Source organism: Bos javanicus, chromosome 11 (assembly GCF_032452875.1).
Source record: "Bos javanicus breed banteng chromosome 11, ARS-OSU_banteng_1.0, whole genome shotgun sequence".
NCBI lineage: Eukaryota > Metazoa > Chordata > Mammalia > Artiodactyla > Bovidae > Bos > Bos javanicus.
Window position 1 is genome coordinate 55,893,111 of NC_083878.1, and position 26,191 is coordinate 55,919,301.

At 36.4% G+C, this 26,191-nt stretch overlaps 1 protein-coding gene across 4 annotated transcripts in view; it reads right to left on the minus strand.

Moving 5' to 3' along the window:
- The window catches only part of CTNNA2 (catenin alpha 2), a 1,363,902-nt gene that overhangs the window by 1,166,063 nt on the left and 171,648 nt on the right, over positions 1–26,191 (minus strand). For all 4 annotated transcript variants that reach the window (XM_061432723.1, XM_061432722.1, XM_061432721.1 and 1 more), the window contains exon 2: positions 26,064–26,170. In XM_061432723.1, coding sequence (XP_061288707.1) covers positions 26,064–26,165 — 102 coding nt within the window. In that variant the 5' untranslated portion in view covers positions 26,166–26,170. The remainder of the gene's footprint in view (positions 1–26,063; positions 26,171–26,191) is intronic.

Genomic DNA, 26,191 nt, shown 5'->3' on the forward strand with positions numbered 1-26,191 from the left:
AGAGTAAAAACAAAGATCTTGATGTATTCTCTCCACTATCTGCAGAACCTTCCAGAACTTTATGTGCCCTGGCTTGTGATCACTCCAATCCCTGGGCCTTGTTCTAAACTCAGTTAATCTTTAGAAATAGTTATTTACCATGAGAACAGATTCAAGAATAAGATCTAAACTAACAATCATGAAGTGAACTTGTACAGTGAGGTACTTCTAACTTTTGGAACTGACTTGTGCTTGAGTAGCCAAAGAAAAGTTAAATTCCATCAGGCTGCAGGTCCTCAGATATGCACCAAAACTTAATTTCAAGAATGTATGTGACAGAGAGTACTAATACTCCCATAATGTCCATTTTATCCTCCCTCTTTGTAAGAATAGGTCAAGCATATGTTCTTCTTGAAGCTAGATGTGGCTATGTGGCTACCTTCTCACTGAGATGTGAGTGGATATGATATATGTAATACCCAGCTCTTACCCTTAAAAGAAAGGACATACTCTTTATTTCTTTTCTCCCCTTTGATTAGTTGAGACACGGATATGGAGGTCCTGAACTACACAGATCAAACCACAGGTAATGACAGATGAGAAGATGTCTGAGCAACATTGTAAATTCTTGAACCCAGCACTATCTTGTGGATCAAGGTAACTCACCCCTGGGTGGTCCACTTTGGACTTTTACATAGACAAAAAATAAATGTCTACTTTAAATAAGAAATTAGTATTTGGTGTTTCTTATAGCACTGAAGAAGTTAGGGTAGCTAAAGCTCTTTGCTATAACAAATATACTTAAAATTTTCAACCCAGTAGAATTTTGAGTATCAAATCCAGAATGGATGACCCTTCCTGTTCTACACAAAGACTCAATATTTGGAGTGGGTACTCCAAGGAGTGACTAAGAGTTCCAGCATCTTTCCATCTTCTGGTTCCACTGAATTCCACAAACGGGTTTCCATATTCACTGGACTTATCTGCATCAAGCCTTAGAAAAGTGGCTTTACCGGGAGAGGACTGGGAGTGGCATGCATAGCTTCGGCTCACATTCCATGTCTGCACCTCCCTACAAGTGAGGCTGGGGAGAGTAGTGAATAACTGAGAGAGAAGAAGAAACAGGTGCGTAAACAGTTCCCTGTGATCTGCCACAGCATCCAAATAATCCTGGAGTTATTTCAAAGGCATCTTAACAAGTAAACTTTTTGTTATCCTATTATATAATATTTCTTATTTCCAAAGTTATCTTACTGCAGTGCAACCTGGCTCAGTCTTGAGGTAAAGAATTTTAAAGCAACATCTGACAATCTCTTATTTCAGCAGTTATTGAATATCATCCATATTTGTGTGGTTAATCATCTATGACAATAGTGATGACAATTCCAGGAAGCCCACATGAGTCACAAAAATATTCTAAAAATTTTAATACTGGTGAAAATCATTTTTATCATGCTTGAATAACTCAGCTTAAAGGAATTTTGTCTCATCTCTTCATAAAATTCCCCTTGGGGATGCAAACAAGCTTGGAAAGTTTCAGTCAACAGTGTAAATTGAGAGTTTGTGTTAAATTAGCCATTGAAAACTGCAGTTTAGAATGAAATTACCATCTTAGCTATTACCACAGGGTTCCATAGTACATTTACAATGGCTATGTTTTGTAATAACATCATATTCAAGTCATTTATACATTTTTTTTCATTTTTAAAGTTAACTACCATGCTGCAGGAGATCTTAAAAAATCAAGCATATTTTTTACTTTCCCTTTATTTTTCAAAGCCAAGAAAATAATATGGCAAAAATTACCTATACTCTTAGGATAATAAAGCACAAAATCAAAATCACCAGTAAGAAGACTGACGGTAGAAATGATATTCTCATAGGCTCATTAATCTTTAAATTACACTTTGAAAATTATTTATCTTTATTAAATTGAAGTTAATATATAATGTGCTGGTTTCAAGCATACAGCAAAGTGATTCACTTATACATATACATATACATATACATATACATATACATATACATATACATATATATATATATATATGTATATATATATAATCTTCTTCAGATTCTTTTCCGTATATGTTATTACAAGTTACTGAGTACAGTTCCCTGTGCTATTCACGGGTCCCTGTTGTTTACTTATTTGATATATAATAGTGTGTATATGAGTAGAGTTATTCAAACTCTGAATTTATTTCTTCCACCTCATCTATCTCCTTTGGAAACCATAAGTTTGTTTTCTATGTCTGCAAGTCTATTTCTGTTCTATAAATAAGTTCATTTGTATCAAGTTTTAGATCCCACATGTAAGTAAGCACTATCATATGATATTTATCTTTCTCTGTCTGGCTTACTTTACATAGTACTGCAAATAGCACTATTTCATTCTTTTTATGGCTGAGTAATATTTCATTGTGCATGTATACACACCACATCTTTTTTTTCAATACACATTACATACCACATCTTATTTTTTTGCAATATGCATTACAATATTTATTTCTATATCCTATTAAAAAGCAGAGACATTACTTTGCCAACAAAGGTCCATCTAGTCAAGGCTATGGTTTTTCCAGTGGTCATGTATGGATGTGAGAGTTGGACTGTGAAGAAAGCTGAATGCCCAAGAATTGATGCTTTTGAACTGTGGTGCTGGAGAAGACTCTTGAGAGTCCCTTGGACTGCAAGGAGATCCAACCAGTCCATTCTAGAGGAGATCAGTCCTGGGTGTTCTTTGGAAGGAATGATGCTAAAGCTGAAACTCCAGTACTTTGGCTACCTCATGCGAAGAGTTGACTCTTTGGAAAATACTCTAATGCTGGGAGGGATTGGGGACAGGAGGAGAAGGGGACGACAGAGGATGAGATGGCTGGATGGCATCACCAACTCAACGGATATGAGTTTGAGTGAACTCCGAGAGTTGGTGATGGACAGGGCAGCCTGGCATGCTGCAATTCATGGGGTCACAAAGAATAGGACATGACTGAGCGACTGAACTGAACTGAACATGGATCATCTGAAATACAATTAGCAAGCAATTTCATTTCTAGTAACACAAAAAAGAATAAGATGCTTGTGAATAAATCTAATACAAAAAACTACAACACACTGAAGGAAATTAAAGAAGACTAATATAAATGGGAAAACCTCCCATAGTCATAAATCTGAAAACAACACTGTTAACACAGAAATGCTATCAAATTGTTACACAGAGTCAATGCAATTCTTATTAATATTGTAGTTGCCCATTTTACAGACCAAGTTTATCTTACAAGTCATACAGAAGTGCAGCAAATCCAGAATTGTCAACACTATCTTAGAACAACATGAAAGTTTGCAAGCTTACAACTCATAATTTCAAAACTTATAGTTGTATGGTATCAAGACTATTATATGTTATGTGGTATAGGCATAAAGATAGATGTGTGTTTTTCAGTGGAAGAGATCTGACAGCTCAGAAATGAGCTTTTACATTTATACTCAGTTGATTTTGAACAAATGTGCTATAAGGTAACTCAATAGGGTAAAAATAGTCTTTCTGAAAAATTTTACTTGGTCAAGCAGATATCCACATACAAGTGATTAAAATTCTATTTCTTCCTCATATCATATTAAAAAACTAAATTTAAATGCATAGTGAAAGTTTTAGTAGCTCAGTCGGATCTGACTCTTTGCAACCCCATAGACCATAGCCCATTGGGCTCCTCTGTCCACGGCATTCTCCAGGCAAGAATACTGGAGTTAAGTTGCCATGTCCTTCTCCAGGGAATCCTCCTGATCCAGGGAATCTTCCTGACAATGGGATCAAACCCAGGTTTCCTGTGTTGCAGACAGATTTTTTACCATCTGAGCCACATCAGGGAAGACCTAAATGTAATAGCTAAAACAATAAGTCTAAGAAGAAAACAGAGGTATAAATACCACAACCTTGAGTTTGGCAATGGTTTCTTAGTGATGATGCTGAAAGCAAAAGAAATAAAAGAAAACTGCACATATATTCAATTTCTTCAAAATCAGAAATGTTTGGGCTTCAAAGGATATCATCAGTATAATGTAAACCAAACCTACAGTATGGCATAAAATATTTTCTAGTCAAATGTCTGATGTTACATATCTAGGACATATAAATAACTATTGCAGCTCAATAATAAAAACACAATAACCTAACTTTCAAAAATAAGCAGTGAATTTGAATAAACATTTATCCAAAGAAGATATAGAAAGGGCCAATAAACACATAAAGAGATGCTCATTGGACATAATAAATTTTAGAAAAAAACACTGTTAATTCTTAGTAGACATACAACTTAACTATAGAATATTGAGGTATATGTCATATGGAAGAGTGGTTGGCTAAAGGGAAAATCACTGCTAAGTTGATGTAAACAGATTAATGATAAAAATCTACTGCATCCAAAGTACACAGCACTTTACAGCTAATAGTATGGCACTACCACGTCTTTATCCACTCATTTGTCGACTGACATTAGATTGCTTCCCTATCTTGACTATTGTACATAGTGCTACTATGAACACTGGGGCTCATGTATCATTTTGAATTCAAGTTTTTAAAAATATAATTTAAAATACTGAATAACATAATGCATAATTACAATCAAATTGCTCCAGGAAACTGTATCTTAGTTCTACTTATATTGGACTCTTGCCTTAATCAAGAGTGAGAGCAAAATCAAGAGAGGAAGATTCTCATTATAAAGAGGGTGGATACTATGTCAGCAAAGAAATCATAATTCTGCTAGTCAAAGAAATTTACTTTGCATGCCAAGGCCAAGACAAGGATATAAGGAGTATGAAATATACAGTTTTGTGGACAATAAAGACAACACATGCAAGCATGCATGCATACGAACACACACACACACAGGCATACACACACACATAAACACACACTTAAAACCAAGAATCTTAACACTGCAGGATTATACATGTCAGGGGAAGGGAAAGATGCTGTAAAAATACAGTGGAGGCCTAGCCCAGTTTTGTGGGTGCCAAAAAAACTGAAGAAGGCAACCTCCAGGCTAAGAACTGAAGGATGCTTGGGTGTCAAACTGTCTAAGGTAAAAGAATTTCCACGCTCATGTGAAATGAGATACCACATAGTTCTAGAGAGTGTAAGAAGTTCTTTTCACATTGAGGGTAGAGAATGAGTCAGGGATGATAAGAAAAGGAGCAAAATGAAAAAATAGGAAAAGGTCTTACAGAAGAATTTATACTTCATTTAAAGTGAAGTCGTCAAAAATTGTTCTAAAAAGCAGCACTGAAAAACTCTGTTTATTCTTTCCTACACTGCTTACATATCACTTGAGATACTAAATTTGACATTATCTAAAATTTACAAATGAGTGATCAAATCAATTTCTACTTCAGAACAATAACAACAACAATTTTTTAGTATAAGTGTGTCTCAAATTTTTCATGGGACATATTTATACTACAAAATGATTTGCTATTTATCTGAAATTTAAATTTAACCTGAATGCCCTGGATTTTTAGTATTAAAGTTGACAACAATGGTCAACAGGCAATCAAGGGAGAATTTTTAGGATAGAGAACTTGGTCAAACTACCGCACAATTGCACTCATCTCACACACTAGTAAAGTAATGCTAAAAATTCTCCAAGCCAGGCTTCAACAATATGTGAACCATGAATTTCCAGATGTTCAAACTGGTTCTAGAAAAGGCAGAGGAACAAGAGATCAAATTGCCAACATCCACTGGATCATCAAAAAAGCAAGAAAGTTCCTGAAAAACATCTATTTCTGATTTATTGACTATGCCAAAGCCTTTGACTGTGTGGATCACAATAAACTATGGAAAATTCTGAAAGAGATGGGGATACCAGACCACCTGACCTGCCTCTTGAGAAACCTGTATGCAGGTCAGAAAGCAACATTTAGAGCTGGACATAGAACAACAGACTGGTTCCAAATAGGAAAAGGAGTACATCAAGGCTGTATATTGTCACCCTGCTTATTTAACTTATACGCAGAGTACATCATGAGAAATGCTGGGCTGGATGAACCACAAGCTGGAGTCAAGATTGCCAGGAGAAATATCAATAACCTCAGATATGCAGATGACACCACCCTATGGCAGAAAGTGAAGAGGAAATAAAGAGCCTCTTGATGAAAGTGAAAGAGGAGAGTGAAAAGGTTGGCTTAAAGCTCAACATTCAGAAAACTAAGATCAAGGCATCTGGTCCCTTCACTTCATGGCAAATACATGGGGAAATAGTGGAAATAGTGGCTGACTTTATTTTTCTGGGCTCCAAAATCACTGCAGATGGTGACTGCAGCCATGAAATTAAAAGACGCTTACTCCTTGGAAGAAAAGTTATGACCAACCTAGACAGCATATTAAAAAGCAGAGACATTACTTTGTCAACAAAGGTCCATCCAGTCAAAGTTATGGTTTTTCCAGTAGTCATGTATGGATGTGAGAGTTGGACTATAAAGAAAGCTGTGTACAGAACAACTGATGCTTTTAAACTGTGGGTTGGAGAAGACTCTTGAGAGTCCCTTGGACTGCAAAGAGATCCAACCAGTCCATCCTAAAGGAGATCAGTCCTGAATATTCATCGGAAGGACTGATGTTGAAGCTCAAACTCCAATATTTTGGCCACCTGATGTGAAGAGCTGACTCATTTGAAAAGACCCTAATGTTGGGAAAGATTGAAGGCAGGAGGAAAAGGGGACGACAAGGATGAGATGGTTGGATGGCATCACCGACTCAATGGACATGGGTTTGGGTAAACTCTGGAGTTGGTGATGGATAGGGAGGCCTGGTATGCTGCGGTTCACGGGGTCGCAAAGAGTCGGACACGACTGAGCGACTGAACTGAACTGATTATGAACTGAACTTAGTGACACAAGAGTGATAACAGCCGTGTACCTATATTCCAATGCCAGTTTGAATAATAGGAACTTTGTAACATTTTGAGAAATTTTAATAAAGCTCACTTTGTCTACTATCTTTAACTCCCACAAATCCCTTTGAATATTAATAATTGAGAGGGTGGGTTGAATTGAACATAAGGTCAAGAAAATTCATTTTCTTAGAAAAATTAAAATGCACATATAGGCAATATGAAAGATTAATTTTCTCTACATGTACATATATAAATGTCATATACAATGTATATGTTATATATGTATGTATACAATGTCTTTTATTATAAAGATAAAATAGAGGACAAGATGGTTGGATGGCATCACCAACTCCATGGACATGAGTTTGAGCAAGCTCCAGGAGATGGTGAAGGAAAGGCAAGCCTGGCATACTGCAGTTCATGGGGTCACAAGGAGTCTGACACAACTGAGCAACTGAACAACAACAAATTACAACTTCCATTGCAAAAACCAAAACATTATTTCTAAATTTGGTCACTAGATATCAAAACACTGATACACATTCTTAAAAAGCTAATGAATATTTTCATCCATGAAATCCCAAATAATTATCACAGTTGTCAACATTTCATAAAACAACTTCTGCAACATATAATTACATTTACTACTAACTAATTTTGGAAGAATGAGGCAGGCAAAGAATATATATACACTGCATTACTTTTTAAGGAAGAATGTTTATTTAAACATATTTATCAAAAAATATTTATCAAACTTTTTTCTGTTCAGAGATACTGGGAACATATGTTTGATCCAGACTAACAACATCCCTGTCCTTGTGGAGTTGTCCATCTTTTGAATGAGTCAGACAAAATGCACACAAAGAAACATGTGAGCCAATTATGGATAGTGGAAAGTACTCTGAATGAAAGAAACAGATAACAGAGAAGCTGGTACAAAAAGTATGTACTTTTTTCTAAAATAATAATAATAATAAGCACAGGCAGGAAAATCCTCTGTGACAGAGGAGAAATGATAAGACAGGAGCAGAAAGGTACAAGGGAGCCAGTTACAGCATCAGAAAGTTGGCATCATCTTATGAGGAAGAAGCAGCTTATGCAAAGGGCCGAGGCAAGAAGAGAACCCAGTTCATCCTAGAAACTGAAAGAAGTGCTCTGTGGCTTGAACATGGTGACTAAAGGTCCACCGGGAAAGTTCACAGTACTAGCTTGTAGCAAAGGACAATGATCACTCTGGTGTTTAGAAGATCAAGGAAGTAAGCAAAACAGGGACTGGCAGATGATTCAAAAAGTGACTACACTGGTCTTGTTGGGAAAGGACTCGGGCTTGGAATAAGGACTTGGACAACAAGAGTTGGAGAGAGGTGGGTAGGTTTGAGGAAAGACAAACCAGAGAGAATTTTTAGCTGTGAGACTAGGGTTCTGTGAAAAGTGTGGGCTGAGGTACAAATTGAGTCCCTGTCAACATAGTGATCATATCAACACCTAAGGCTGTAGGGATGGGCAGAACCATCTGAGGAGAGAATGAAGAAGAAAAAAAGAGAAGTTCTAAGTCTAAACCCTGAAAAACAGAAGCTGAGGTAGGGAAATAAGATAGAGCAAAGACAGAAGACACAGCTACTGAAACCCACCTGTCCATGTTACAAGAAGGTCTGGGAGTTATTTCAGAATGGAAGAAAAACAGCTGGTTAGATTTTCCGTTACTGTTCCCGGCTTTCTTCCTTCTTAATTGTGTGAAAACAAAGCACATCTTTTATTCTTTCAATACGATGACAAGAAAGGGAAAAGCAGGTGTATTAACATGCCTTAATCCTTTATCTCAGATCTCTGACAAACTTTAATTAGTTTGCTAGTTGAGGGTTTCCTGAGTAAATGCGATTCTGTCACTTCCAAGCCACTCTGGTGCTTGGTGTAACAGATTTTTTTGATCTCCAGCTTAGATAACATTTCTACATTATCAAAAATAGTTATAAGCAATTTTGTTAGTTAACCTCCTATGATTTCTCCCTGATATTTTTGAAATAGTGTGCATAAAATTTCAGAATTATCCTGTTTCAAGAACATAAAAAAGTCATTATTTGTTTCTGACATTAATTTTTAAATTTAGCTTTAAATTCCATTTTCCCATTTAAAATAGCTATACTCACTGAAATGGAAAAATACAAGAGAAAAAAAATACTTTTAGGGCTTGAGATTTTGCCAAACTGAAGATTTACTGCTAAATTTAGGTATTCACTTTCATAACCATTTAAGAGGAAAAATGGGTTTTCAGATTAACTTATTCATTTGAATTTAAGGATTTTCTTTAGGTCATGTTTGCTGAAGAATTAGCTGATGCAAGCAAGAAAAGGAATGAATACTTGACTGTAAAAATATATTTGGTTATCTTCTGCTTGCTCTCTTTTCTCTGCCTGTTTAACATAGGGAGTTCTCCCTTTCCCTCACCTCCAATTTGTTCCTTTACATTCCTGCCTTTTCACTCTGTACATTCTTGGTATTGATGTACTCTCAACTTCCATGTCACTTTTTTCAGCTAATGTTTCCCTTAGGAGCTGCAGATCTACTCAGTCTGCTTAATTCACCTTAGGTCTTTTATTATGCAATCTAAGTCTCTCTCTTTTTCATCTATAAAGTGGAGAAAATAAGATTGAGTTTACGAAGCTGACTCAAGGAGTAATGAAAACTGGAAATACCTAGCATAGTATCAGGCACCTAGTAACTACTCCAGAAACATTAGAGTCTTTCCCCCTTCTAGATTATCTGTGGTCAATTCAATACAAATAAGAAGAGCTCCAACTAAGACCAGAACAGTGAGGACTATTCAAAGCAAAGACAAGATTCTAATGAAAGTAATTTAGAAAGTCTAGTTCAGCAGCTGGGACCAGCCTTATGATGTGCATCAAAGAATTACATGCAAGGGAAGCCAGGTCTGGAGATCTAGGGGAAACTCTCCCAAGCCTCCTTTTTCCTTAAGAATGAGAAATTAATAAGTTGAGATAGTATGTAAAGCACTCATTTCATAGTACCTTAAACTTCTCTTTTATCGTCTACTAAATGGGATTTTTTTTTACTAGCATTCACAAAACAGTCACTGTGTTTAAATCAGAAAATTTTGAAAGTAAATATTTTGATGGAGGATAAGTTAGTTGCATCATTCTAGTTTTTTTTCAGCAACATATTATTTCTTTATATTCTTAGAATTGGATTATAAGTTTCAAACCTCATTCAATTTTTAAATCATTAAAATAATAAGCTTTCTAGACTTTTAGTAATAATACTAAATGCCAGAATAAATGGAACTACATCAAAGTTTTGATGCTAAAGCTGAAACTCCAGTACTTTGGCCACCTCATGCGAAGAGCTGACTCATTGGAAAAGACTCTGATGCTGGGAGGGATTGGGGGCAGGAGGAGAAGGGGACGACAGAGGATGAGACGGCTGGATGGCATCACTGACTCAATGGACGTGGGTTTGAGTAAACTCCAGGAGTTGGTGATGGACAGGGAGGCCTGGCTGCTGCAATTCATGGGGTTGCAAAGAGTCGGACATGACTGAGCGACTGAACTGAACTGAAGTTAGAAATACAGTGTTCTATTCATACTTAAACAAGTGGAACAAAAATGTCATAAATTTTTTAGCTAAGCAAAAACTCATTAATTTTTTGAAATATATATATTATACATACTATGTATATGTATACAAAAGCTATTCTACCACACTTGATAAAGTCTTGAGAAAGAAAAAAGTGGAGAAATTGGAAAACAAACTAAAAAAAACAGGACCACTGAATATGAAATAGAAAAAGTGAAACAAATTAGGTAAAAGTAAAAGATCATCATATAGTCTAGGTGTTTTTAAATATGGTTGCTCATTAGAATCATATCTGGAACTCTGGAGAAAAAAACAATACCTGGGCATTTGTATTTTTCAAAAAATTACAAGATAATTCTAATATCCATCTGGATTTTAAGAAGGATGGTATGGGGAGGGAGGAGGGAGGAGGTTCAGGATGGGAAACACGTGTACACCCATGGTGGATGCATGTTGACGGATGGCAAAACCAATACAATATTGTAAAGTAAAAAAAAATAATAATAATAATACATAAATATAAATTATAAATGTTAAAAAAAACTGATTATAGATTTCTACATTAAGTGGTAGATTTAGTGATACAGAGTTCTATTATTTTCTGTTGACCAATCATGATACAGTGATAATAAAATGAATAATTACATAATCACAACAGTAAAAGATGTTTATCAGTTTTCACAATCAATAGCCAGACAAAAAAATAAAAGACAACTACAATTGAAAGCCATAATGGAAGTATGATTAAACTAACAATATAAAATATTTACATATATTTGAGGGAGTTAAACAGAGTGATGTGGTAAGTGGGAGTTCATACATGCACATGGTCTCATCTCCCCAGCCAGTCTATGTCTTTTGGTTGGTATATTTAATCCATTTATAGTTAATGCAATTATCAATATATATAATTCTACTGTCATGTTCTTAATTGTTTTGGGTTATTTTGTGTAGGTCTTTTCCTTCTCTTGTGTTTCCTGCCTAGAGAAGTTCCTTTAGTACCTGTTGTAAAGCTAGAATTCTCTTAACTTCTGCTTGTTTGGAAGGCTTGTGATTTCCCCATCAAATCTGAACAAGAGTCTTTCTGGGTAGAGTATTCTTAGCTATACATTCTTCTTTTTCATCATTTCAAATATATCATGCCATTCCCTTCCAGTTTGTAGAGTTTCTGTCGAGAAATCAGCTGATAGCCTGATGGGAGTTCCCTTGTATGTTATTTGTTGTTTTTTCCTTTATTGCTTTTAATATTTTATCTTCATCTTTAATTTTGATTATTATGATGTGAATGTTGATGTGTTTAATGTTGTCCCATAGGTCTCTTGAACATTTTTTTTCATTCTTTTTTTTTTCCTATATTCTCTTTTGCAGTAGTGATTTCTGCCATGCTGTCTTCCAAGTCCTTATCCATTCTTCTGCCTAAGTTATCCTGTCATCAATTCCTTCTAGTGTACTGTTCATCTCTGTTTGTTTGTTCTTTAGTGCTTCCAGGTCTTTGGTAAATATTTCTGCATCTTCTCCATTCTTTTTCTAAGATCCAGGATCATCTTCCCTATCATTCTGAATTCTTTTTCTGGAAGGCTGCCTATCTCCACTTCATTTAGGTGTTTTTCTGGGAGATAACATTCATCTGGAACATAACCCTCTGTCTTTTCATTCTGATTAACTTTCTGCAAGTTTTCATTTTGGTGACTGCGGGATGGTAGTACTTCTTGCTTCTTCTGTCTCCCCGCTGGAGGATGATGCTAAAAGATTTGTGTAGGCTTCTGAATGAGAGGGACTCATGGTAGGAAAAATTGGGTCTTGCTCTGGTGGGCACAGCCACACTCAGTAAAACTTTAATCCTATTGTCTGCTGATGGCTAGGGCTGGGCTCCCTCCTTCTTAGATGTTGACCTGAGGTAACCCAGCCCTGGAGTCCACAGGCTCTATGGTAGGGTTAATGAATACCTCTAAGAGGGATCACATCGAGAGACACCTAGGACTGTGGCTGCCAGTGCTCCTGTCCCCTCAATAAGACATTGCTAATCCACACCTCCACATGAGATCCTTCAACCCTAGCAGGGAGGTCTGCTTCAGTCTCCTGTGGGGTCACTGCTCCTTTCCCCTGGGTCATGGTGTGCTCAAGATTTTGTTTGTGCTCTTGAAGAATGGAGTTTATACTTCCCCCAGTCCTGTGGAAGTCCTATTCGAATACCATTGGCCTTCAAAGTCAGATTCTCTGGGGATTCTTAGCCCCTCTGTCAGATCTCCAGGCTGAGAAACCTGTCATGAGGCTCAGAACTTTCACAACAGTGGGAGAACTTCTGTGGTATTACTGTTCTCTAGTTTGTGGGTCACCTACCCAGCAGGTATGTGAGATTTGATTTTATCTTAATTGTGCTCCTTCTACCATTTTGTTGTGGCTGGCTTCTTCTTTGTCTTTGGATATGGGGTATCTTTTTTGGTGGGTTCTAGTGTCCTCTTTGGAGAAGGCAATGGCACCCCACTCCAGTACTCTTGCCTGGAAAATCCTATGGACGGAGGAGCCTGGTAGGTAGTCCATGGGGTCACTAAGAGTCGGGCACAACTGAGCAACTTCACTTTCACTTTTCACTTTCATGCATTGGAGAAGGAAATGGCAACCCACTCCAGTGTTCTTGCCTGGAGAATCCCAGGAACGGGGGGAGCCTGGTGGGCTGCTGTCTATGGGGTTGCACAGAGTCGGACACGACTGACGAGACTTAGCAGCATCAGCAGCAGTGTCCTCCAGTTGATGGTTTAGTTGTGTCATTCTTAATACAGTTGCATGCATGCTAACTCACTTCAGTCATGTCTGACTCTTCACGACCCTATGGGCTGTAGTCCAAGAGGCTCCTCTGCCCATGAGATTCTCCAGGCAAGAATACTGGAGTGGGTTGCCATGCTCTCCTCCAGGGGATCTTCCTGAATGGAACTGGAGTCTCCTGCGGCTCCTGCATTGCAGGCAGCTTCTTTACTGCTGAGCCACATCTAAAACCATAACAATGCCTTACTACTTAACTTTTACTGCCCTGGGCTAATGAGAGAGGAACAGAGGCAGATGCTATCTGTTAAATGTAAGTATATTTATGTAAAAAAAAAAAAAAAGTGAAATGATGGCATGGTAGACTCAATAGTTATTTCTTGCATAGTTGGTCCTAATGGTACACAAGGTAATGAGTGTTTGCCAAACACAAAAGACCTAGAGCTAAAGTAGTTACCAACATATCTATGTTGTACCCAATGATTTAAGGTCAGAAAAACATCATCCATCAAATTAATGAAAATTTCAATTTTCTTATTTTGTTTTGTTACTTATTTTATAAATTTCTTTATGAATAAAAATATGTGCAAACATAATTTCATGTTTTTAATACTACTTGAAGCTCACTCTAAGATTTGGGAGGATTTTTTTGGCTTTCATTTTGGGTTTAAAAGGATTCTACACATTACTCAAGTTTCAAAACTTTGCTAATACAGCTGGCCTCATAACAAAAAGAACATCACTCCCATCTGGTGGCAGACATCAAAATTTTGAACATAATTTCAAAACAGAAATTAATCTTAACTCTAGACTAGACACTAGTCAACTAAATTCCTATTTCAAAAGTGACAAACACAATAACTGCCAAGTAATCCAACATATGACATCAATTCAAAGAAGTACATGAAACATAATGAATTACTTTTAGTTGTGGGTACGAAACATTAAAAAAAGTACAACTTAAGAAGTGTTAATATTAGGGAATGAAACCGTAATTGTAAAATAATAAAAACACTTTATAGTCTTTCAATTAAATATTAATATATGTCATAAAGGTAAACTTCCCAAAGCATAATCTCATTCAGTTCAGTTCAGTTCAGTCGCTCAGTCGTGTCCAACTCTTTGAGACCCCATGAATCACAGCACACCAGGCCTCCCTGTCCATCACCAACTCCCAGAGTTTACTCAAACTCACGTCCATCGAGTCAGTGATGCCATCCAGCCATCTCATCCTCTGTTGTCCCCTTCTCATCCTGTCCCAAAGCCCTCCCAGCATCAGGGTCTTTTCCAATGAGTCACCTTTTCACAAGAGGTGGCCAAAGTATTGGAGCTTCAGCTTCAGCATCATTCCTTCCAATGAACACCCAGGACTGATCTCCTTTAGGATGGACTAGTTGGATCTCCTTGCAGTCCAAGGGACTCTCAAGAGTCTTCTCCAACACCACAGTTCAAAAGCATCAATTCTTTGGCACTCAGCTTTCTTCACAGTCCAACGTTCACATCCATACATGACCACAGGAAAAACCATAGCCTTGACTAGATGGATCTTTGTTGGCAAAGTAGTGTCTCAGCTTTTAAATATGCTATCTAGGTTGGTCATAACTTTCTTTCCAGGGAGTAAGCGTCTTTTAATTTCATGGCTGCAGTCACCATCTGCAGTGATTATGGAGCCCCCCAAAATAAAGTCTGACACTGTTTCCACTGTTTCCCCATCTATTTCTCATGAAGTGATGGGACCAGATGCCATGATCTTCGTTTTCTGAATGTTGAGCTTTAAGCCAACTTTTTCACTCTCTTCTTTCACTTTCATCAAGAGGCTCTTTAGTTCCTCTTCACTTTCTGCCACAAGGGTGGTGTCATCTGCATATCTGAGGTTATTGATATTTCTCCCGCCAATCTTGATTCCAGCTTGTGCTTCTTCCAGGCCAGAATTTCTCATGATGTACTCTGCATATAAGTTAAATAAGCAGGGGGACAATATACAGCCTTGACGTACTCCTTTTCCTATTTGGAACCAGTCTGTTGTTCCATGTCCAGTTCTAACTGTTGCTTCCTGACCTGCATATAGGTTTCTCAAGAGGCAGGTCAGGTGCCCTGGTATTCCCATCTTTCTCAGAATTTTCCATAGTTTATTGTTATCCACACAGGCAAAGGCTTTGGCTTAGTCAATAAAGCAGAAATAGATGTTTTTCTGGAACTCTCTTGCTTTTTCCATGATCCAGCAGATGTTGGCAATTTGATCTCTGGTTCCTCTGCCTTTTCTAAAACCAGCTTGAACATCTGGAAGTTCGTGGTTCACGTATTACTGAAGCCTAGCTTGGAGAATTTTCAACATTACTTTACTAGCGTGTGAGATGAGTGCAATTGTGCGGTAGTTTGAGCATTCTTTGGCATTGCCTTTTGGGATTAGAATGAAAACTGACTTCTTCCAGTCCTGTGGCCACTGCTGAGTTTTCCAAATTTGCTGGCATATGGAGTGCAGCACTTTCATAGCATCATCTTTCAGGATTTGAAATAGCTCAACTGGAATTCCATCACCTCCACTAGCTTTGTTTGTAGTGATGCTTTCTAAGGCCCACTTGACTTCACATTCCAGGATGTCTGGCTCTAGGTGAGTGATCACAACATCATGATTATCTGGGTCATGAAGATCTTTTTGTACAGTTCTTCTGTGTATTCTTGCCACCTCTTCTTAATATCTTCTGCTTCTGTTAGGTCCATATCATTTCTGTCCTTTATCGAGTTCACCTTTGCATGAAATGTTCCCTTGGTATCTCTAATTTTCTTGAAGAGATCTCATTACATGTATTCAAATCCTATTTTTAATATATGTTATTTTTTCTTTCACAAGGAAAGATATGGAGGTTTTAAATAAAGTAATGATTTTTAAGTTATTCAGCCACAAAACCTTATAATAAAGACAGATAAACATTTTTCAAAGTCAGAAAAACAGCTTTTTAGAATTAAAATGGGAATTGTTATTTTAAAAACAAAAACAGGAAAATATTTGGAAACAGGTTAACCACATTACACCTAAATTTGATCAAATAAATAAATAAGCTTATTAGAATTCCCACTGTTTGCTTTTAGTACATTCTTCACCTTCACACAGTTCCAATCCTCTGACAAAGATGAATAATCAACTTATTACAACATTATAGTATCACCATGGAACCATCCAAATGTATTAATCTTCGAATCACATGAATAAAACATGAATTAAGGTAGTTTCAATAGTGATATTTTCTGGACAGATGGAGAAAGGATACAACGAGACTTCATTTCATACTTTTTTTCTTTAGGTAAATTCATATACAAAATATTTTGTAAACAGTATAAGACAGAGTGCTCTTGTCTGTAAAATCCCATGGACGGAGGAGCCTGGTAGGCTGCAGTCCATGGGGTCGCTAAGAGTCGGACACGACTGAGAGACTTCACTTTCACTTTTCACTTTCATGCATTGGAGGAGGAAATGGCAACCCACTCCAGTGTTCTTGCCTGGAGAATCCCAGAGACGGCGGAGCCTGGTGGGCTGCTGTCTATGGGGTCGCACAGAGTCAGACACGACTGAATCGACTTAGCAGCAGTAGCAGCAGCATAAGACAGAGTATGATATAACAAAAAGACACATACTGACTTAATTCTCAGAAGTTATTTCATTTCTGACTATCAGTTTATTTCTCTAATCACTTTCCAACTTTAAATTCTCTAATTTTAAATCTAAGTCTGAAAAAAAAAAAATCTAAATCTGTTTCCCTGATTCAATGCACAGAAGAATTTAACTATTGTTGTGAGTCACAAACAGGTAATTCCTGTATAAGGACTAATACCAAAAGGTGGATAAAATAAGTTATTTTTTAAAGCATAAAATTGAATTTTTAAATTTTGAAATAATATTTTAAGGATATAATATTCTAATTATTTAGGTTTTGAGATAAGTATTAACTTTTTGAGTAAAGTTTAAAAAGACTTAAATATAGAAGGCATTAGAGCCCAACCTAATAGGGCCCCATGGACATTACTGAAAATGATACAGAAAAAGATTAAAGAGAGCTCCTCTTCTCAGGAGGTTCTTTCCCCATCAGGCCAATTTAGAACAGCTCATTAAACATCAATGGTATTCTTTTATCAGATGCTTAGGGTTATTTCTTAAGTTGCATATTCATCTTTCTATAGAGAAACAAGGAACAAAATTCTAACAAATTTCATCCTGTACTATTGTGATGGCCTTAGCTTCATTAGTTTACTGAAATGTTTAAGGCTGAATTTCAGTAATTTATAAGTTTTTCCTTTAGTTATCTTTGATTAAATGTAAAACATAAATAATTATTCTAAATCTACATTAAAATGTTTTTTTCCTAAAGAAAATATCCAATGAATCCCTATTTTATACATGGCATCCAATTCCTAGTAATAATTAATTACTATCCAGTAAGTCACATTTATCAAGTAATAAAGCCATTACTATCAAGCCAGTACTACCAAGTAATAAAGAACACTGCATTAAGAGCAAACCTATATTACTGTGAAGGACAGGGAAGCCTGGTGTGCTGCAGTTCATAGGATTGCAAAAAGTTGGATACGACTTAGTGACTGAACAACAATATTAATATGAGAACACTGTCAGACACTTAACAACTCATTTTAATGGACTGTCTCAGGTACCACTTTAATAATCTTATGACGTATCCATAACTTACATATGAGGACAGATTAAGTAACATATTCAAGCTCTGATTCACAATCAAGCCTTCCTAACTTCAAAGCTTGTATAAACATAATCACTATTTCAATGGTGTGAAAATAATTAATAAATTGCAACTTACAAATCTACAAAATTAAGGTAGATTTTTCATTGGAAAAATAATGGCCTTCTGTATATACTTTTTAATTACAAAGAGAATATTTACATTTTCATTTCTAACTGGTTTGCATAGACAAAACTATCTTTGTATATTTATACTATATCTGGCTATCTTACCTTATTCTCACATTGATTTCAATGGTACACAATAATAATATAAACGAAAGATTTTATCTGTCCTATTCCTATGTTTACATGATCTTATTCTTATTAAAAGTTTTTATTAGAAAAGATTACAAAATTCTGTCAAATATCTGTTTAGTATCCCAGGGTATAATCTATTGAGAAACTAAAATATTTTTGTTTCCTGATAACAGACTATCATATTCTTTAAAAAGTCTTATTTTGTTATGAATATGCTAAGCTTTTGATACACTGCTGGATGATACTTTCTACATTTTATAGAATTTTTTTTTGCATTTAAATTCAGAAATAAGATTGAATTATCACTGTCCTTTTTTAAAGTTATTTTAGAGTGTCTTGATTTTTTAATATAAAAGCTACGTTTCTTCAAGAACTACTGAGGAGCTGTTAAATTTTTTCTATGGTTGAAGCAGAACTTTAAGTAACACTGCAATTATCAGTTCTTTAAATATCAGATAGTATTCAGCTAGACATCCATCTGTTCTGCTGCTTTTTAATAACAGATCTTTAAAAGCTTTCCAATATTTATATGGCTTAATCCAGTTTTCCACTTCCTCTTGGATAAATTTTGATTATTTCAATCTTTCTAGGATTTTATTCCCTTCCTCTATGTTTTCATTTTCCTAGGTATAGAGTTGTGTGTAATATTCAACTATGCTTCTTTTAATCTCTCTTGTTCCTAGAGTTCTTTCTGCTTTCCCACTCATAATCTTATGTATTCTTTATATATTTTCCATAATATGTGCCTGAGGGATTTATATTGGCCATTTCAAGAAAGAATCAGGGCTTCCCTGGTGGTCCAGTGGTTGGGAGTTGCCTGACAATGCAAGGAAAATGTACTGGATTTCTGCTCCAGGAAGATCCTACACACTGCAGGGCAGTTAAGCCACTGTACCACACGACTTGCGCCAGCACTCACGAACTGCAACTACTGAGCCATGTGTGCTGCAACTACTGAGGCCTGAATGGCTGGAGTCCACGCTCTGCAAACAAGAGAAGCCAGCTCAAGGATAGGCCCATGGAGCACAATCAGAGAGTAGCCCTCATTCTTCACAACTAGAGAAAGCCGTTGCACAACAGCAAAGACCCAGCACAACCAAAAATAAATAAATAAATGGCATCTTTGACAAAACAAGAATCAAATTTTGAATAAATTTAACCCTTTGAACTCACTATTTTAGTGATTCCAGTGTTTATGGTTATTAAATTCTGATTTCCTAGTTTCTTTTGATGTTCTTTTTCTAATTTGTTGAATACTTAGTTTATTTCTGGTTTTTCTTTAGTAAAAAAGGCACTTAAAGCTAAAATTTTGTACTAAGCACAGTTTTAGTGGGTATGTATATTTTGTTAAGAAGAGATCATCTTTTTCATTAAGTCAAATATAGTTTATAATTTCCCTTTGCTTTTAAGAGTTATCTAAGAGTGTGTCCTAATTTCCTAATAAATTTGCCAAATATAGTTTTTCCATTTCCTAATAAAGCTTAGTATCACAGAACATGGCCTATTAAAGATTTTTACTCTCTTGAATTTATAAAAGTTCAGGCATCTTTTTCAAGGTCTAAAATGAATCTTTTCTCACACGAAATTGCATGATTTCCATAATGTAAAATTTTTCCAAAAAGAATCTTGCCATTTCAACATTGTAAGTTAAACATGCACCTCATATACATTATGATAGAAATGAGGGAAAGTTTTGTTTACTACTTTAAGTAGTTACAGATGGTAAATTCCTGACATCACTTTCCTTACAACAGTAAATGAATTTTATTGAGAATTCCTAACCTTCTGGTGTTTATTTCAACTCTATCCAGCTTTATATAAACTGCAGGATGGCTACAGGCATATAGAGTCACTGGATATTTCAATGAATTTTATTCCATTCATTAAACTGTATTATGTGTTTGGTTCATATGGGGCTTTGTTTAGGTTAGTTTTCTCTCTCATTTCCACCTTTTGCTTTAAATGTTGAACATGGAGTTTATATCTAATATTATCTTCAGATTAGATCAGATCAGATCAGTCTCTCAGTCATGTCTGACTCTTTGCGACCCCATGAATCACAGCACTCCAGGCCTCCCTGTCCATCACCAACTGCTGGAGTTCACTCAGATTCACGTCCATCGAGTCGGTGATGCCATCCAGCCATCTCATTCTCTGTCGTCCCCTTCTCCTCTTGCCCCCAATCCCTTCCAGCATCAGAGTCTTTTCCAATGAGTCAACTCTTCGCATGAGGTGGTCAAACTACTGGAGTTTCAGCTTTAGCATCATTCCTTCCAAAGAAATCCCAGGGCTGATCTCCTTCAGAATGGACTCATTGGATCTCCTTGCAGTCCAAGGGACTCTCAAGAGTCTTCTCCAACACCACAGTTCAAAAGCATCAATTCTTCGGTGCTCAGCCTTCTTCACAGTCCAACTCTCACATCCATACATGACCACAGGAAAAACCATAGCCTTGACTAGACGAACCTTTGTTGGCAAAGTAATGTCTCTGCTTTTGAATATGCTATCTAGGGTGGTCATAACTTTCCTTCAAAGGAGTAAGCGTCTTTTTATTTCATGGCTGCAGTCACCATCTGTAGTGATTTTGGAGCCCAGAAAAATGAAGTCTGACACTGTTTCCACTGTTTCCCCATCTATTTCCCATGAAGTGGTGGGACCGGATGCCATGATCTTCGTTTTCTGAATGTTGAGCTTTAAGCCAACTTTTTCACTCTCCACTTTCACTTTCATCAAGAGGCTTTTGAGTTCCTCTTCACTTTCTGCCATAAGAGTGGGGTCACCTGCATATCTGAGGTTATTGATATTTCTCCCGGCAATCTTGATTCCAGCTTGTGCTTCTTCCAGGCCAGCATTTCTCATGATGTACTCTGCATAGAAGTTAAATAAGCAGGGTGACAATATACAGCCTTGACATACTCCTTTTCCTATTTGGAACCAGTCTGTTGTTCCATGTCCAGTTCTAACTGTTGCTTCCTGACCTGCATACAAATTTCTCAAGAGGCAGATCAGGTGGTCTGGTATTTTCATCTCTTTCAGAATTTTCCACAGTTTCTTGTGATCCACACAGTCAAAGGCTTTGGCATAGTCAATAAAGCAGAAATAGATGTTTTTCTGGAACTCTCTTGTTTTTTCCATGATCCAGCGGATGTTGGCAATTTGATCTCTGGTTCCTCTTCCTTTTCTAATATTATCTTATCTCTCCTAAATTATTCATATGTCTTCAAAGGATCAACAATCATATTAATCTTACCCTTAAGATTTCATTCCAGGGTTGGGAATGGTGAGTCTTGATAACACAAGCATATTATCACGAAACAATATTTACAAAAGCCTATCTTAAAAGTCACATTTTTGAGAGAATCATTTTTTTATTTTTTTTTAAATCACTGTAGGAACACTAGTAAGAAAGGCAAGCCATTTAGATATTAGGAGACACTGGAAGGGTGTTAAGAATAGTTACACTACTAAGTCACAGTGTGAAATTCAACAAGACTTTGTAAGTATTTTCCTGTATTAAGTGAAAAAATATGAATTAGACTATTAACTGTCTTTATTTTCAACAAGTATTTTTTAATGTATTGCCTTTATTGATAGAAGAATTTGAAATGACTGGATTGAAAGATACATGGAAAAGGCTGTAATGTTTAAATGTAATCTTAGATATTTTGGTCTTTAGATAAATCAAGAGCAAATATGTAAAGATACGAAACTTTTAAGAAATGAGGCAGTTTATGTGTAATATTGTGCTTGCCCATGCTAGATTCACTCATATCCTTCTCACTGACATACAGTATTGGTTTACGACCAGTATGAACCTGAAATACAACCATCAAGAAAAGAAAAATGGAGACTACATTTAATTAACACAGGGCACTATGTTCTAATTATTGCTTCATTTCATCTGCATGATAAGGATTAAATATATTGGCATGAATCTGAAGTGAAAATTCCAACACTAGAAAAAGGTAATCTGTGTTAGTAACCCAGCCGACAGAACTACATTTCCGAGCAGACCAACCACAAAGAACCTCCCAAATCAGGCTTTTTCAAGCTATCTATGATGAAAGGTCAAATATATGTTATTCTAAAAGTGCATAAACCAAAGATTTTTAAAAATACAAGACAATGAATAACCCCAGAAATTTAAAGATAAAAAGCTCAAATTTTATGATTAGTTTCAACATGCATAAAATTACTCTATAAAACTACCATAAATTTTTCAAAGCACTTACTTTGAATTTCTGTGCTTATTGCTGTCCAATAACAAATAATTCATGGATCAGTCTTAGTCCACAAACCACAACTGCAGCAGCCAACATACTCTCAAATCTAAGAGTCTATCAGTATTAGGTGTTTCTTGAATAAATTTGTATAGCACTGATAAGAATCATGACCACATTAAAAAAGGGCATAAATCTAATGAAATGTTTCAACAATTACAAACATGTCTACTTCCTAATCCTTAGAACCTGTGAATGTATTACCTTAAATGGCAAAAGGGACTCTGCAGAGGATCTCAAGATCCAGAGATTATTTTAGAATATCTGGGTGACCCCAATATTATCACAGGAGTTGTTATAAGAGGGAGCTTCCCTGATAGCTCAGATGGTAAAGAATCTGCCTGGAATTCAGGAAGAAGGAGGGTTAAAGTCAGAGGTCAAGATATGATGGTAGAAGCTGAAGTCAGAGGAAAGATTTAAAGGTGCTAAACTGTTGGCTTTAATGATGGAGGAAAGCACCACAACCAAGGGCACAGGTGCACTCCTGATGCTAAAAATAGGAATGAACTTCCTCCTTAAGGAACACATCCCTACCAACATCTTGCATTTAGGACCTTTGACCCCTAGAATTGTATGATAATAGATGGGTGTTGTTTAAACTACTAAGATTGTGGTAATTTGTCATAGTGGCAACTGGAAGCATATAGGCATACAGACCTTGGTTCTGGGAAGTAGGGTGTTGCTATAACAACTACCTGAAAATGTGGAAATGGCTTTGAAATTGACGGTAGGCAGAGGCTGGGAACATTTTGAGGAGCATGATAGAAAAAGCCTAGATTACCTTGAACAGAGAGTAAAATATGGATGTTAAAAGCCCTTCTGGTGAGGACTCAGAAGGAAGTGAACAGCACGGTAGAGTAAGCTTTTATCATTTTAGAAATTATTGAAATCATTATAAATGGACAGTTAAAGGAGGGCTCAGAAGGAAATGAAAAACATGTTATTGGAAAATGGAGAAAAAACAATATTTGTTATAGAGTAGAAGAAAGCTTAGCTGAATTGCTTCCTATAATTATACAGAAATCAGAATTATAAGTGATGACCTTGAATATTTAGCTGAGAAGATTTCCAAGCAAAGTATTGAAGGAGTGGCCTAGTTTCTTCTTCCTGCTTATAGCGAAATGTGAGAGGAGTTGGTCATGGACAGGGAGGCCTGGCGTGCTGCAATTCATGGGGTCGCAAAGAGTCAGACAGGACTGAGCGACTGAACTGAACTGAACTGAAGAGGAAAGAAACCTACTGAGTCAAGAATTATTGGTACTTCCCTGGTGGTCCAGTGGTTAAGACTCCATGCCTCTACTTCAGGGGGCATGGGTTCAATCCCTAGTTAGTGAATGTAAGATCCTGCCTCATGCCACAAGATGCAGCCAGAAAAAAATTTTTTTTTGTTAAGAATATTAAGTTGAAAGGAACCAAGACAGAATGATTCAGAAACTTCTCAGCCTAGGCAGATTGCAAGAGGTGTTAAAATTAGAAGTCTCAGTTTCAGGAAAAAGTGGCTCTTAAGAAAAAGTCAACTTTGTGTCTAGATAACCTTCCGTTAGTGCTTTGGAAAGATTAAAACCTTGATATGTTCATTCACACAAGGAGCTCTTGGAAAGATTAGACATGGGATTCATGGATTCCCTCAGTGATTTCAGCAGAAGACAAATTGGAGATGAGGTTATCCATGAAAGATCTACAAAGTATCCTGTTTTCTAATAGAGAAAATCTCAGATATATACAAGAGAGAACCACAGGTTTCTCAAGAATGTTACATCAGTTGAAATACTGACAATCTGAACTGAAAAAAAGAGATGAATTTCAAAAAAGCTGTTGCACTTTCAAGTTACACAGGCAGGAAATATTCAACTGAAAATACATGCTATCTTTCATGAAAAAAAAATAATGATTCTTAAAGAACCAGGCCCAGAGGGCAGAGCCTTGAGCCACAGAGGATTATCACCAAGCTGTGAAATCTGAGTTTGCCTAGTTGGAATTCTCAACTTCTTGAGACTGGTAACCATTTTTTTTCTTCCACATTATCTCTTTTTAAATGCAAATGTCTGCACCTGTTATCTTATGCTTGTCCCACAATGCATTTTGAAGGTGTATGATTTATTTTCTAATTTCACTGGTACATAGATGAGAGAAATTTTGCTTGAAAAATGAATATAACTAGAACCTTGATGATAAGCATGAGAATGCTCAATTACATCTAACTCTTTACAACCCAGTGGACTGTAGCCCGCCAGGCTCCTCTGTCCATGGAATTTTACAGGTACAAATACTGAAGTGGGTTGCCATTTCCTACTCCAGGGGATCTTTCCCACTCAGGGATTGAAACCATGTCTCTTGTTTCCTGTACTAACAGGTAGATTCTTTACTATTTCACCACCGGGGAAGTCCCTATCTAAACCTTACTCATACCTAATTTAGAAGATTTAGATGATGAGATTTGGAAATTTTTAGCTGATGAATTTTAGATGAGATTTTGTCCATATTCTAACTCCTTGAAAGTCAGAATATACTACCTAAAAATGGCAAGAGAGACTTTTCAGATGTGATTTGCTCAAAGATCTTGAGATGAGGACATTATTCTAGAGTATCTGTGTGGGCCCAATGTAATCATAAGGGTCCTTCTAAGAGTGAGACAGGATTAGATACGAGGACATGAGCAAAGGTCAGTCAGAGAGAGATTTGAAGATGCCGTACTGCTGGCTTTGAATATGGAGGAAGGGGCCAAAGAAGGGAATGGCCTCCAGAACAGGGAAAAGGCAAAGAAACAGATTTTCTACTCGAGCCTCCAGAAGGAATGCTTCTTTACCAATATCCTAACATTAGGATCTCTGACTTCTAGAACCATAAGATAATAAACTTGGGATGCTTTACACCACCAAGTTTACAGTAATTTGCTATAGAAGCTACAGAAAACCAGTATAAGTGATCTCTACCCAATATAAATGGTCTCTACTTAATTTGTCATGGCATTTCTCTACAAATATACCCATAAAATCTTGAATTTTAACTTTCTGAAATTCTTTCTGAAATATAGCAAATAATATGCTTCACAAGACACACAAAAAATTAATTTTTAAAATTTAAAAATCCAGAAGATGTTTTTCTGTTCACGGTCCTCATGTGGAATTTCAACATGATGAATTTTCCCTTTTAAACTAAAGACAAAGTAATTCAATAAATATACTTCACTCTTAAATAGTCAATAGAGTTCTTGCTAACTGCATTAGCATCTGAAAGCAAGCTAGGCATGATTTATTTAGACTTTGAAGCCATTACTGCAAATGAGGGCCCCTTCATCAAAGCCCCTTCTTTAATTATCTCATCAACTTAATTTCAAAAATCACATGAAAACTTTTGTAAAAAGCACTCCAAATCTTATTGAGAAGAAAAGAAAAAAACTGTCCACAGTTGGGGCAGGAATACATATTAAGTAATCAGCAATGTGGCATGATTCATTCATGCTTAAGGATTTTCACATTCTTCAGAAAGTCATGATATAATCGCAATAGAAATATACACAGGTAACTATTTCAGAGCATCTCTTACCTGTGTAACGAGCGGTTCCAAAAGCCTCTCCACTGTTAGGGTCCGGATTTCCAAACTTTTGGGGTCCCATTTTAAAATGATCGGTGAAGTTGCCGAAGTCATGCTCCCTACAGAAACACACATTATCC